At 53.4% G+C, this 15147-nt stretch overlaps 1 protein-coding gene across 3 annotated transcripts; it reads right to left on the bottom strand.

Moving 5' to 3' along the window:
- Positions 1 to 39: 39 nt before the first annotated feature.
- On the bottom strand, positions 40 to 10060 carry CDK2AP1 (cyclin dependent kinase 2 associated protein 1). 3 transcript variants are annotated; one of them, XM_049866335.1, is made up of 4 exons: positions 9744 to 10060; positions 5242 to 5339; positions 3364 to 3490; positions 40 to 801 (listed from the first exon to the last, which is right to left on the bottom strand). In XM_049866335.1, exons 1-4 carry the CDS (start codon positions 9796 to 9798, stop codon positions 734 to 736), a joined length of 348 nt encoding a protein of 115 aa, XP_049722292.1. In that variant the 5' UTR covers positions 9799 to 10060; the 3' UTR covers positions 40 to 733. The 3 variants fall into 3 exon arrangements, with proteins under 3 accessions (XP_049722292.1, XP_049722293.1, XP_049722291.1); XM_049866336.1 differs by having other exon boundaries at positions 42 to 801; positions 9949 to 10051; XM_049866334.1 differs by lacking the exon at positions 9744 to 10060 and adding an exon at positions 9172 to 9297 and having other exon boundaries at positions 42 to 801.
- Positions 10061 to 15147: the final 5087 nt, after the last annotated feature.

The following is a 15147-nucleotide window of genomic DNA, read 5'->3' as shown; positions in this document are numbered from 1 at the left end:
TAATAAATACATACAAAGATGCAAACAGTCTGAGTCATCTTTTTTTCTCAATGTTTTGATCAACTTACAGTAAACGCAGAACTGAAATCTACACACAGTCTTAATGTGAAATTTCTCGGGGGCCCTTGTTAGGTTTGGTCGGTTGCTCTTTCTTCTGTATTTATAACTTGTGCATTTTTTAAACTGACTTCAAAGCACTAAAAAAAAAAAAAAGTCATGCAAATACTTAAGCAAAAAAGTTCAGTTCAGCAGAATCTACGCTGGATGGCAAACTGGGGCAGCTCCTACGAAAGCGTGTTGTCAGTGTTCGTTAGAAACCAAATCTTCAAAGTTGTATGAGCTTACGAAAAGGGACAAAGAACAACTGGGGCAACATAAACGTGTTCAAAAGAGAAGAGTAAGATGAGATACTAGTATTTTGGAGGCAAACTGCAGTTTGCCAGGAGATAGATAACTTTCTGTATAGTTTTTAAATCGATGCATAAAAAACGGAAAAACAAAAACAATCAAACAAAAAACCTGGGTAGTTCCTAATTACTGAAAATGCAAATCCTAGTTAACTGCAAAATCTCTTCTCAGCCTTAGAGACTGTAGGTTCACAGCCTAGTGAACCATGGAAGCGAAAAGGGGAGGGGAAAAAAAAAGGAGTTACCATTTTGAAAACAAAACGGGAGATGAGCTGTAACATCTCATTTTGGAAAAAGATGGAAAACCTTCAGAGCTAACAAGGCAGCTAGGATCTGGCGTTCCGTTCCGTCTCAGCCAGGCACTCCCGGACCAGTCCTCTGGCGTGAATGATGCCTGAAAAGGAAGCAAAGGCCGAGAGTCATCCAATGCACAGTACCCGCAGTGGAACCCAGAAGAGAATCCCTTGACCATCCAGCCATAAAACCCTGACGCTGACAGGGAACTCGGGACCTGCACACCGCTCAGATGTGCAATTGGTTTTAAAGGGTTCTAGCAAATCCCATCCCACCTTTCAAAACCTTTCCCTCGTAGCCCAAGTTCTTCGTCGTCTCCCCCTCCACTTGTCTTCTTGCACTCAAGGGGATAAGAAGCAAGCTCTCCTTTATGACCTTCTGGTGGCTGATGGCAATAAATGTGTCTCCACCCAAGTCCTTTAAGCTTGCCCCACTTTGGAGATTCCACTCCTTTCAAAGCATTGTTATTTTTCTCTGGCTTTTTCATATTCTGAATTCTAGAAAGGGCTTGACTAGTGTCAAGTATGCCAAGAGAATACTTCCAGCCTGCACATGTAGGGTACAAGACAGCAGCACTCATTCATGTTAAACGCTCGGTCCACTGTGATGTCCCTCCCTCCCAGAGTCGTTCCACCATCTTCTGCCCTATCGATTCCCTCCATCTTTGATCTCTATGGAGCCCTGGTGGTGCAGCGGTTAAGAGCTCAGCTGCTAACCAAAAGGTCAGCAGTTCGAATGCACCAGCTGCTCCTTGGGAACCCTACAGGGCAGCTCTACTCTGTCCGATAGGGTTCGCTATGAGTCGGAATCAACTCGACAGTTTGGTTTTGATCTCTGCGGTGTGGTGGTGACCTTTTTTTCCCTTTCACCTCTACTGAACTTCATGAATTATTGATTTTACTAGGTAACAGGAATTCTATTCCTTCTAAGATATGACTCCCAGAGGAAATTATGAATGACCCCCCCCCACCACCAGGCACTGACAGCTGAAGTTTAGGAGTCCACACCTCACCTCACAAATCTTACAGCCTATCTCACGGGTCAGCAAACTTTTTCTGTAAAGGGCCACACAGCAAGTGTTTTCGGCTCTGCTGGCCCCAGTCTCTGTCCCAATCACTCAACTCTGCGATGGTATCACAAAAGCAGTCACAGATGGTACACAAGCAACAGCCATGGTCACGTTCCCGTCAATTTTTACTGATGGATGCCGAATTTCACGTCATTTTCACATGTCACAAAATAGGATTCTTTTATATTTTTTTCAACTATTAAAAAATGTAAAAACTGCTCCTGGCTCATGGGCCTCAGGTTACTAACCTGTCAGCTCTGTTTCTGCCTCCCCCATCCCCTCTCCCACCCTCTCACCCTGCCGTGACAGTAAAATTGGCTGCCTAGGGCTGGTCTTTCGGTCGGGGGGTGGCGCTAGGTCTTACTCCTTACTGTGGGACCAACAGCTCGCCCAGGACCTATCCAGGACGGCCACACAGTATGTCCATCCGTGTGTTGGCCTGAACCACTGGCATTTTGGAGGTGACTGCAGATGGCCTGTTAGCATCTTCCCAGGGTAACCAGCACTCGTTATCAGAAAGGTCTTTCCTCTTTTGCCTTTGGAACGGCACAGCAATGCTCACCCAACTCCGGGTTAGCTGGGGTCAGGCTCCAGGTCTCCCCCCAGGTCCTCTTCAGCGACACCCTCTACCTTGGCCAGGTTCCCCGGGCCCCATGCCTGTCCCTGGTATTCCCCCTACTAGCTCTGCAGTCAGCTCACCACTTCGCAAAGGCTCCTGAAACACCAGCCAAGGAGCCTGTACTCAGCTGGAGAGGGTCAGGACCTCAGCAGCAGCCCCCCTTTCCACCACAGGTTTGTAACCAAGGGATGCTCCTCCCTCATCTTTCTCCAAAGTGGCTTCTCTCACCTTTTTAAGAACCCCCAAACCCTCCTGAAATTAAATCAGTGCGTCAGCCAAAGCGCCTCCGCGCTGCCACCTTCTGAAATCGAATCCCGTTCTCCCCTTTTACGTAACGAGGCAGTGGCCCTTCTACTTCCTCCTGATGTCAGCCGGTCAGTCCCACCTCACATGAGGCACTTCTGTCTTTGACACCAGCCTCCCTCCCTCTACCATCACAAAAGAACTCACAAGTGCTCTTGTGCTCCCGTCCAGAGCCCAGGACAAGCACAGCACAGCACTGGTAGCAGAGGGCAGTTCCAGACGCAGGTGAAACCCAATGCAGCGCTGTGTCTCTGGCCTCACCCAGAGACAGGAGGCTCCTGTATGTCCTGCCTGATGCCCCCAAGACTGGGGGGCCAACAGGAGCGGAGAGGCCAGGAGGCAAAGCTGCAGTGTCTAGGCCGTAAAAGTCCTTTAAAAGGAGACAGACGCCCCGAGGCCAGGGAGACTCACTGGCTGGGGCTGCCTCTCTCAGAAACCCCTGAATGAAGAGAAGTGGCCTTCAAGAGCCCCTTCCCAGTAGACCCGAAGGAGCAGTGCCTACCGCAGAGACCCCACCTGCCACCTCACCAGACAGAAGTCTGCAAAAACACAGGAACCCCAGTGGGTTGGAGACTCTTCCCTACCCTACCCTACCCTCCATCATCAGAGTTCTCAGCCAGTACTCGGTCAGCCCTGCTGGTCAGCACCCAGGGCCCCAGGCCCAGACTCACCTCGCTTCAGCCTCTCCATCGCACTCTTGCTCCCTGCATAGGTGGGTCTGATCTCTTTCCCCAGCTCTTCAATGATGGCTAGCAGCTCGGCGTATTTGCTCTGGGGCACCTGACTGTTCCCAGTTCCCTGGAAGCAGAAGATGGGTTCAGATGAATGCAAACCTCAGTGTGTCCCCCACGCTGTGGTCAGGATTGCAGCCACCTCCCTTTGACCTTTGCTGACAAGCAGAACAGGCCTCTGCGCAGACGGCTAGGGCAGTGATACAAAGGCTGCCGCAGGGAGTGGAGGCAGCCTGGCCAAGGACCCTGGAGCTGCTATCTCAGCTTGGGTGAGGCACATGCCCTCCCGGCCTTCCAGCTCCCAGGACAGCACAGGGTAGGGAGCCTGGTCCCAATGAAACCACCCAGCAGTTTCCAGAAAGCTCTTCTACCATCTCAAGGAACAAGAGAAGGAAAGGCTGGCAGAGAAACCTCTAGAACTCAGATAGCTGGGGGCTGAGTGTCCAGGGAGAGTGGCAAGGCTGGATAAGAAAAAAGCAGCTAGACCTGGTGTCACTGGGGCTGCAAAGGTCACCAGAGACCTCTGACAGAGCCTGCTCTGTGCTTTAATTCACCCCATCCTCCCACCGGTAGGGGCACCCCATGTCTCCAGGCCACCCCACAGTCCCTGAGGCAAGCACCCAGAGCAGTGTGGCAGGGCTTCCCACAGGTTGCGGGGCTGAGGCTGCCTGCTGCAGCCCCTCCTCATCCTCAGCATCTTTCTCTTCCCACAGCTGCACCAGGGTGACCATCTCCCCGCACAAGGCCCTTGCCTGTGCCTCCCTCCTCTCCTGCTGCCTCCGTCTCTGCACCTCCGGGCCCCTCCTCCAGTGCTCCTCCAGCTCCTCGACCTGCTCCCTACGCCTCCTCTGGACCTCCAGGTCCCTCCTCCTCTCCTTCTCCCACGCAGCCTCATACCACCGCTGCCTCATGGCCAGGGCGCTGCTCTGCCACTCCAGGACATCCACCCACTACAGCCACATCTTCAAGCGCCCCCGCTCCCTCCACGCTAGCTTCTCCTCCAGGAACAGGATGGCCTGACGTGGCATTGCCACCAGGCCAAGTCCTGAGTAGGAGCCATTGCAAGGAACAATCCTCAGAATGTTCTACCACACAGGGCCAGGCCTCACCAGCTCCCGTCCCAGGAGCAGCACCCCCCGTCGTAGATTCAAAACGTACTTGAAGTAGCAGCTCACTCTGAGGATGCCTCTCACTGACCACTGAGGTCAGAACTAGCATTAGACCCACTTGACAGATGAGGCAACTGAGTCTTGGGCCTCTAAGAGATGGTCACCGCCCAGCGGGAGGTGAAGCCAGGGCTGAAATCCAAGCAGCCTTGACCTAGGGTCCCGCTCACAGCCACCAGCTCTCCACGAAACACACTTTATCTCAAATGTGGAAAGCTCTGAGGTCTGGGGTCAGTCTTTGTTTTCACTGGGCCCGAGACATTTTGGACAGGGAGTGAGAACGAAGCTTGGAGACCCAGAATCCAGGTCTCCACAGACCTTCCTTCCGAGGAAACGAACGAGGAGGCACACCACCCTGGGACGCTCACAGGCCTTTCCTTGTGCTTCCCTTCTCCTCCCACCTCCATGTGTCCCCATGTGACACATGGCCCTGGTCACCCCTCCAATCCTACGCGTTGTAGGCTGAGCACAAACCAAGCCCAGGTCTCAGGCTGAGGGAGCTCAGATGGCTATTCCACCCCATCGCTGTTCTTCCTCTGCCTCATCCACTGTTTCTGCTTCCCTGACAGTCGGGAGGACGTGTCCAGTTTTTCTCAGGGCCCAGGACAGCCCCCGCAAACCCTCCCTCCATGCCATCACCCCATTGCCATACCTGGGTGTACCCGAGGGATGGTGGCCCGTAGTCACTCAGCAGCTGGCGGTACTGAGAGGATGTTGCCATGCTGGTGGCAGGAGAGTGGACACCCCCAGCTGTGGGGCAGGAGAGAAGAGAAGGTGTCAGGAATCGCGTGGCTGTGGCCAGTGGTACCCAAGATGGGGGCTCTGGGTGCCGCAACAGGTCCCCCACCCAGAACCCACAGCACCAACAGCAGCTTTCTGTCTTTGGAGGACAGAGCCCCAATTCTTCACCTCTAGTTTGGCGGGCCATGGCCCTGACACTTGGCCTAGATAATCGATAGTAAAAATGTAACCAAAGGCCCCCAGTCTTCATCCCCGTCACCACAGCAGGCATCGCTAGTCGATCACAGGACTGCTCCTTCCCACCCTGCAGCCTCTCCCCAGCTGTGCAGGTTGGTACCCAAGATGAAGCCAACAGCTACTGCAGGCAGCATCCTGGCCGGTCCCCTTTCCTGGGTCCTGCTCCCCATAGGATGATACCCTACAGCTACATCACTGCCACGAGGCCACCTGCTACTGAGGCTGGTCCACACCCAGGCTAAGGTTTCTAATACAGGAAGTCTTTGTGCTTCTGTGGGCCCGAAGCACCACTGCAGAGATTTACAGGGCCAGGAAGACAGGAGAAGGCCTGGAAGATGAGAACCCCCAGGCTGGAGACCTCTGGTACACCGCCCCTCTGGACTCTGACCCCAGACAAGCCCCCCAACCTCTCTAAGCCTCTGTTCCCCAAAGAGGAGACAGGCCTCTTGACAGCCTATGTTCCTCTGTACCCCAAGAGGATGCCCCACTTTCGGAAGGCAACATTCTGAGACCCTGCCCTGGGCCAGCCGTCAGGGACTGAGAAGGGTCTCAGGGTCTCCCGGATTAGGGATCTTCCTAGGGGGCTTTTTCAGCTCCGGCTACATGGCTGAAAGCACGCAGACCCATAATGGCGTCCGAGTGGCCATTAGCGGGTGAAAGCCGTCCTGCAGAATTACAAACAGCGGTAACCATGGAGAATTTACCTAGTCTTCCTCAGCAGCCGCCCGCCTGCCTGACTCCACGCCCCATGGGGAGCAGCTCCCCTCCCGCCACCCCTAGAGCCAAACGGTCCCTCTCACACACACAGCAGCCTCACAGACCTGGCCCCGGGATGGACAGCTGGTGCCAAGGCCGGCCAAAGCGACCAGCTGCTCGACTGGGATGGGCAAGGGGAGGGGCCGGGCGGAAGTAACTTCAGGAGCTCAGGCACAGGGAGCGGGAAGGGGCCCCTGGGAACCCTGGATCAGGGACCCTCACGGTAGAGGGAGGGAGACACAGATCTGGGCCAGAGACCGCCCCGGTGACGCAGCACAGAAGCTCCACTGATGCCCACCTTCCTGTCCAGGAGTCTGGAGCAGCTCTGCACTTGATACCCTCTCAGGTCCCAGGCCTGCCCAGCTGCCCCTACTCAGTCCCATGTTTATGCTGAAGCTTGGGAGGCCACCCAGAAACGTGATTTGAATCCCGACTGTGCCACCCCCAAGCTGGTCAAGGGCCAATTATTGGGCTGCTTGGAGCCTCAGTTTCCCTGTCTACAAGGTAGGGATGACAACACACCTGTAAGTGCTACTCACATCAGGGAAGCACTCCAAGGCAAGGGCAGGTGTTCAGTGGCCAGAGCCCAGCCTGGGACAGGGCCAGTGCCCCCTCCAGCCCCGCCCCCCCCACCACATCAGCTAAGCCCCAACTTCCTGAGCCTTCCAGGGGACTGGAAGGCAGGGGGTGGTGAGTATGGCTTGGGAAACACAGGCTTTGTGCACCCAGACCTGAGTTCTAATCCTGCCCCACACAAGTTATGGTCCCTCCCTGGGCTCAGGAAGGTATGGATGCTAAGTGCTAACCTGGGGAGAGTGAGTGGCCCAACTCTTCAAGGCCTCTAGAAGACACTAGCTCCAGGCAGGAGGAGATCCGGAACCTCCCTGTGGCCTCTGCTCCACCCCACCTCCTTGTCTTTTCTCCCCCTGCCCTGTCTTCTCTCCTATGGGCAAGGGCCACTCCTGGCTGTGTGACCTTAGACAACATCCTTCCCTCTCTGGGCCTCAGTTTCCCCAGCTATTTGAGGCAATGGTTTCCAGTAGAACAACTAAAGGCTCTAGACCCTGCTGTTTGATGGCACTGGAGTCAGGTCTTGGGGGCCAAGGGGAAAGGGAGTAGGAGTGAGAAACTGCCCCATTTTGGTGGGAGTGGGGCAGTCAGGCAGTAGCTCAGGGCTTGACTGTCCTGTCACCCCAGCAGCATAGTGTGTGACCCCCATCCTATGCCACTGTCAGTCCCTTCTTCAGTGCTGGAGGGGGTGTCTCTGGCCCTGGAAAGAGTTGGAGAAAGGGCCCCCGAGTTCCTCTCCTGGCCACTCCTTCCCGCAGACACAGGGAGGGCCATTGGGTCGGCGGAGGGAGGCCACCAAGAGAAGCAGACTCCACGTCAGCGCAGCGTCTCCCTCCGCGGAGGAGCATCAGACAATGAGCCAGTGTGCAGGAGCAGGAGGCCAGGAAGCTCCTGGGGCCGGAGCTCCCCGCCCCCACGCCAGACAAAGAGCCGGCCCGGGCCTGGGGAGCTGGCGGCCTTCCCGCCTCTCGGGGCGCCCCGGGGAGGGGGGGCCTCTCCAGCGGGGACGTGGGGGCTTTGTCTAACTCCGCCACCGCCGGCCAGGCCACGGCTTGGCAACCCACCCACGAGCAGGAGGCTGGGCTGCAGGGCGTGAGGGATGATGACAGGGAAGCCGGGAGGAGGGGCGCGGAGAGTCCATCTTGGATGCAAATGGGGAGACAGGGCTTTTTGCAAAGGGGTCCGCAGGGGGCATGTAGGCCCCCCAAAAGAAAACAGCGATTTGGGGACAGCACTCCTCTTGGAATGCACCATAGGAGATAGAAGAAAGACTGTTTACAGGTGCCAGCTAGTCCCGAACAGGGCTGCAGGGGTCCTCAGTGGGTGTCCCTGTTACCCTCAGTGACCCCAATCCCTCAGGACCCCAGTGTGGGGCCCCTGCCTCAACTACACCAGGGCAGCCTGAGAATTCCCGCCTGTCCAGGCTGGCACCACCCTCCGCCCTGCCCACCCCCAGAGAGATGGAAGCAGAAGACATCCTACCTAGGCAACAAAGCCTGTCTCAGGAAGGCCTGCGGACCCACGGGAGGTGAGGGCATGTGAGAAAACGGGGGCTGTTTGCTCTCGGCGGCTCACAGCCCACATCTGAGCAATTCAGATCACCCCAATCTGCAACCTTAATCTTAACCCTTTCCCAACCCCAAAACCTCAGTGTCCAAGAAGTTTTTTTGTTTTCTTTAAATCTTATAGGTCCCTTTAGAATTTTTGTAGTTATGGAGTCAACGTCTGGAGGCCAGGCCGGAAACTCGGGGCAAGCTGCCAGCTTGGCATATTGGCGAGCAGAGCCAACCCTCCCCCCCCACCCCAGGGCAAGGCCCTTGGCCCTCTCCCCCAACCAAGGCGCCCCGCTTTTTTGGACGCATGCTTCCAATCAAGTGTCTAAAGGTCCCTGGTGAGGAGACAAAGCCAATCACCCCACAACCCCAACAATTTTACCTCCCCTCCCCGACGGCGCCCTCGGTCTCCCAGGTACCCCACCCCCTGGGCACAGCCTAAGGAAGGTTGCCTGATAACTTCTGGAAGAGTTTCCGAGACCCCCTGCCCTCCAGGGAGGGGAGATGCGTACCTCCCGATTTCTGCAGAAGGGGGGCCTTCCATGACAGACTTAGGGGCTCCGAGATCTGGGCCCCTGAAATGCCGCCCTCACCCACCGCCCAAGACACCCAGAAGCCGCGGGTCTTCCCCAACTACTTTGACTCTGCGCGCGCAAGAGGTGGTCTCCCGCAAGTCCCGTTCTGGGCGCCCCCCGTTTCCGCGCGCCAGGCCGGACCCCCTTTACCCTTTAAGTCCCCGGCCAGGCCAGTGCCTCCGGGCCCGTCTACCCGGCCCCGCGCCCCCAGGGGCGGCCGCAGCCTGGCAAACCCGGCGTTCCCGCCTGGGCCCAGCATTGCCCGGGTGAAGCCCCGCAGCCTGGCGCCCCCCACGGGCCTGCCCCGCGCCCCAGGCGCCCGCGCCCCGCGGCGCCCGCGCGCTGCCGCCTCCCGCCGGCAGGGGCCCTCGCCGAGCCGCCCAAAAGCCGCCGGAGGAAAAAGGAGCAAGAAAAGCCTCCCTCCCTCCCGGCCCGCACGCTCCGTCCCCGGATCCCCCGGCCGCGGCGTGGGGGCTCCGCGGCTGCCAGCGCCCCGACCCCCGGCCCGGCCACGAGCAGGCCCGGGGGGAACGAGGCACGCGGCGAAGTTTGGCGCGCGGCGCCGGAATCATGGCGGCGGCGGCGGCGGCTCTGCCACGGGCCGGACCCGGTGCCCGGCGCCCCGGCCACGCCGCGAGGCCCCCGGGAGCCCCTGGCCGGCCGGGCGCGCGGGGCCCAACTTGGCGGCACTTGGCGCGGCGCGCGACCGGGCGCTCACTCACCCGCGTTGAGGGCGGCGGCGGGCATGTGCGCGTTCAAGTTCGGCTTGTACGACATCCCCCCACGGGGGCCGCGCCGGGGCGGCGGGCCGGGGGCGGCGAGGCGGCTCCGCGGCGGGGCCGTGCGCCCGTCCGTCCGCCCGCCGGGCTCCCGCGCACTTTTTGTTGTGGACGCGCGGGCGCACCGGCAAATATGGCCGTCCCTCACCCTGCCGCCCGCCGCAGTCGATCACCCATACATCGGCGGGCGCAGGGGCGGCCGCAAACTTTGTGCGGAGCCGGCGGTGGCCCGGGCCGGGAGGGGGCGGCCCAGCGCCCGCGCCCCCGGCGTCAGGGCTCCGCCCGCCGGCCGCGCCCCGCGCCTCCGCGCGCGCCCGGCGCCCGGCGCCGCAACTTGGCAAAGTTTGGGGGGCGGGGGGCTGGGGGCGGCCGGTCGCGCGAGGCCCCTTTCTTCTGCCTTCGTTTCCGGCGACGCGGGGAGGGGAGGACGTTAATCTACCGCTTAATTTTTTTTTTTTTTAATAGCTAGGTAGAATTTAAGAATGACTTCTCCCCCCCCCCCTTTTTTTTTTTTGGCTGTGGGGGCAGGGATGGAAAATTACCTGGAGAAAATGGTGGCGACTGGGGCTTTTAAGCACGGAGATCTTTCCAGATACCGAGTGCTGGCTCTTACCCATGATGAGAATAACCAGTTCTTGACACTGATTTTAAATAAACTTCTTGTCTGTGTATTAGGTGGTTTTTAACCTTTTTGTGGGGGCCTATGACTCCTTAAGGCTCTGACAAACGCCAAAGGCCTTCTCCTCGGGACAGTTCACCCTGGCATCCACCTAATTTTGAATACTAACGCATCCAAATATTTAAGCAGCACCAGCTCTATGGCAGGCACCTTCCTAGGCACTAGGGAGCCAAGAATGACCTTGGCGAAGTTTCTACTCACAAATTTCCACCCTCCTCCGACCCCACCCAAGCCCATTCTCTGATCAGAGACATAATCATAAAATGCATTTCGGATTTGATGAATCACCTTTGGGGGGGGCTATTTCTTGGATTTTGGCTACATAGTAAAGCTTTCCAAAATAAACAGGAGGCGCACTTTTTTTCTTGCCTTGGTTTGCTGGTTTAGTAACTCACATTTAGACGTCATTGCTGGATCTCAGTGACCTCTCCACCGAAGAAAGAAGGGATACCCACCCAGTCTTTCCCTTCTTCCCTCCCTCTACGACTAATGGTGCAGGTGACACCCTTGCCCCGAAACCAGCACCCAAGGAGTACTCTTGGAAAACGTCACAGTAACCAAACCCAACTAGTCCATGGAGCACACATCCTAGTGGGGAGTAGAGGTCAAGACAGCACCTATTTCATAGTGGAAATCATGGAAGGCCATCTAGAAATAGGGCAACAGAATGGTGCCTGCTTCATTCCTTTTCTGGAGTCCCGAGGGGCTGGTGCAAACAGTTACTGCCATAGGCTGCTAACCAAAAGGCTGGAGCTTTGAGTCTACCCAGACGCGCCTCAGAAGAAAGGCTTTACGGTCTACTTCTGAAAAATCTGCCATTGAAAATCCTAAGTGTAACAGTTCTACTCTGACATACGAGGGGCACCATGAGTTGGAATTGACTCAATGGCAACTGATTATTATTCCTTTCTGGACATAAATTAGATTTTCCTTCATCTGGAGTGACATCAATTCAACTCAACCCACTTTTTGATTATCTTCTGTACACCCTATTGAATGCTGCCATAAGCAATGGAAGTGGTATGTCTTCTTTTTCCCATTGGGATTGACTGTTGGTGGTTTACATGTTGTTGGTGCCGAGATACTACTTACTGCTTATACGTCGAGGGTAAAATTTGGTCTATCACAAAGTGGATTTTTTTTAGAACCCACTGGCAAGACAAGTGGGGTCGCCATGTCCAGGCTGGACATTGAACAGCAGTGGGTCTGTTTTTTTGGTTTGGTAAGACAGAACTGGAGCCCTGTGGTACAGTGATTAAGAGCTCAGCTGCAAACCAAAAGGTCAGGTCGGCAGTTCGAATGCACCAGCTACTCCTTGGATACCCTGTGGGGGTGGCTCTACTCTGTCCTATAGGGTTGCTATGAGTCAGAACCGCCTCGCCTGTAGAGATGGTTTTTTTAAATAGAACCAACGAATAATTAGAAAGGTTTTACTAAACTTTGTGTTTGGCTATTAACAAATGGCACCCAATCTATTTAGTAACATTTGAAACAATCAATTTGGCGTTACTTCTGCTTCTTGCGTGGAAATTCTGTCATAACATTTGGAACTCTAGCAGCCATCTTATAACCCTGAGGATGGAAGACATGCGCTAAAGATGGTGGAGTAGAAAAGTAGAGACTTCATAGAGCTGCCCACATCTGGAGTTCCTTTACAGAAGAGAATAACCCTATGTGTTTAAGCCACTGTAACCAGGTTTTTACCTGAGTGCAATTCCTAACTGATGAGGCTGTCCCTGACAACATGTTCAAAGAAGAAAAAAGAAAGCTACGTAAGTATCCAACAATAAAGGATTGCCTAGGTATGTTATGTTATGGAGCCCTGGCGGCACAGTGGTTAAGAGCTCAGCTGCTAACCAGAAGGTTGGCAGTTCAAATCCACCAGCTGCTCCTTGGAAACCCTATGGGGCAGTTCCACTCTGTCCTGTAGGGTTGACATGAGTTGGAATTGACTCGATGGCAGTGGGTTTGGTTTAGGTATGTTATAGTAATACATAAAAAAAAAAAAAAGCATCCTGTGATCAGCTGTAGGCTAGCCCACCAAAGGTTGCTAAGTGAAATTTTATTCCATGAATAACTTACAGTCACCCCCTTCTGTACTGTCCCCAGGGACCAGTACTCCAGAGTACACGCTACTGTCCCACAGAAATATTATGCCAGCCACATATATAATTTTAAATTTTGTGGTAGTCATGTTTTAGAAAGTACAAACCTGGGGAAATTATTTTTTAACGACATATTTTATGTAACCCAATATCCAAAATAGTGTGATTTCAACATGTAATCAATATAAGGAAATAATTAAGATTTTTTTTTTTTTAATTGTACTTAGTCTACAAAATTTTACACTTACAGCACATCTTAATTCAGGCTAGCCTTGTTTCCAGCGCTCAGTAGCTACAATGGTTTGTGCCTCCATGTTGGACAGAGCAGGGCTAGAAGCTACAAGCAGAGGGCTCACAAGGCAGAGAGACGTGGGTACTAGTGCTGGCCGTACCACCTTTTAGCTGTTTGACTTGGCCTCTGTTTCCTTGAGGGCAAGAAAGCAGCTCTCAGCAGCCTGCCCTGTACCTTCTACAAAACTCTGGGGTATTCACTTGAGTTGTTGTTGTATTTTGACCACAATGCATAGTCCCTCACTTTAGATCCTGGCCATAATTCAACAAATATTTTTCCTTTTTTTTTTTTAATTGATATAATCCACATAGCATGAAATTCACCATTTGGAAGTGTACAGTCCAGTGTTTTTTAGTATATTCACAATTGGGCAACCATTGCCCCTTTCATTCTCATCACCCCAAAAAGAAACTCTGCATTGGTTAGCAGTCACTCCTGATCCTCCCTTCCCCCAGCCCTATGCAATCATTGATCTACTTTGTCTCCATGGGTTTGCCCATTCTAGATATTTCATACCAATGGAATCATATAATATGTGGCCTTTTGTGAATGGCTTTCACCCAGCATGTTTTCAAGGTTCATCCATGTCGTAGCATGTATCAGCACTTCATTTCTCTTTATGACTGAGGACTATTCCATTGTATGGCTAGAACACACTTTGCTTATCCATTCATCCATTCACAGGTCACTTGGGTTATTTCTACCTTTCAGCTATTGTGAATAATACTGTAGTGAACACTGGTGTACAAGTATCTGAGTCTCTGCTTTCCCATCTTTTGGGTATACACCTAGGGGTGGAATTGCTAGGTCATGTGGTAATCCTGTGTTTAACTTTTTGAAGAACTGCTGGACTGTTTTCCACTTTGGTTGTACCATTGTACATTCAACAGCAATGTATGAGGGTTCCAATTTCTCCATGTCCTCTCCCACACCTGTTTTATTACAGCCACCCTAGTGGGTGTTAACTGGGATCTCATTGTGGTTTTGATTTGCATTTCCCTCATCATCAATGATGTTGAGTGTTTTTTCATGTGCTTGTTGGCCATTTGGATATCCTCTCTGGAGAAATGTGTATTCAGATCCTTTGCCCATTTTTTTAATTGGGTTTTTTTGTTGTTGTGGGCGCTCTTTATGTATTCTTATTACTGAATGAATAATTTCTTGAATAATTTTCTAAGGATCAGCACAAAGCTGGTTCCTGTGGGGCGGAGGTTAGAGATGTCTCAAATGTCCAAGTTTTCCAAACTGCTGTCCCACTCCATCATCTCTAACATCAACCACTACCTCTTCCCTCAGTACTCTCCCTTCCGTCTTTGGGTTCTGTAATTCGCTGCAACATCTCACAGAACTCACGAACCACACCTCAAGGAAATGGCTTACGGAGTTGTGGAGGCTGGCAAGTCCCAAATCCATGGGTCAAGCGTCAGGCTGGAGGCTTCTCCCAACTCCTGTCACTGCAGGGGCTGACGAACCCAAACTGGCAGGTCAGACTGCTGGCTCACAAGGCTGTGGAAGCTGACAAATCAGGTCAGACGATAGGCTGCTGGCTCATCGGGCTGTGGAAGCTGATGAATTCCAGAATTGGCAGGGCCGTCAGCAGGCTGCTTGCTTGAGCTCCAAGAACTGGAGGTCAGATGATCATGAAGCAGATACAGAACACATCCTCAAGGAAATTCCCCTACTGAGAAGGTGGTAACTTGACTCACACCCTTGAGTAAGAATAGTGACTTGAGTCACCCCCTGTAGTAAGGTGGTGACTCAAGATAAATCCCTAATCCTGCCTTATTAATACAACCGTAGGCGTAGAGGCTAGGATTCACAACACATCACAAACTGGAGGATTAATTACATCAGACCACAAAATGGAGGCCAACCATTCAATACTGGGAATCATGGCCTAGGCGAGTTGATATATAACTCCAGCCATCACAGGTTCCATACATCTTATCTGCATAGTTCCACTCAACCACTGGGTGTGAATCAAAAAGACTTTTGGCTAGAAGGGCCATATTAAGTAATTCAATAAACCATAATTGGCATTATCAAATGTATAATTTACAAATATTTTCATGCATTCTGTAGGTTGACATATGAAAGTGTTTACTTTTGATAAAGTTCAATTTATTTATTTTTGGTTGCTTTTGATGTCATATCTAGTGCAAGGCCACAAAAATTTACGCCTATGTTTTCTTCTAAGAGTTTTATGATTTTAGATCTTACGTTTAGGCTGTTAATCCATTTTGAGTTGATTTTCATATATGGTGTGAGGTG

Source organism: Elephas maximus, chromosome 22 (assembly GCF_024166365.1).
Source record: "Elephas maximus indicus isolate mEleMax1 chromosome 22, mEleMax1 primary haplotype, whole genome shotgun sequence".
Taxonomy (NCBI): Eukaryota; Metazoa; Chordata; class Mammalia; order Proboscidea; family Elephantidae; genus Elephas; species Elephas maximus.
The sequence above is the reverse complement of the archived record's forward strand: the minus strand, read 5'-3'. Positions and strand labels throughout refer to the sequence as shown.

Excerpts from the sequence above, each read along its gene's own strand:
- CDK2AP1 (XM_049866334.1), bottom strand. The coding sequence starts at position 9,280 with ATGCTGGGCCCAGGCGGGAACGCCGGGTTTGCCAGGCTGCGGCCGCCC. Across the intron at positions 3,491-5,241 it reads CATCCCTCGGGTACACCCAG|GGAACTGGGAACAGTCAGGT; the intron begins GTATGGCAATGG and ends TTCTGCTTCCAG. Across the intron at positions 802-3,363 it reads GATGGAGAGGCTGAAGCGAG|GCATCATTCACGCCAGAGGA; the intron begins GTGAGTCTGGGC and ends CTTCCTTTTCAG.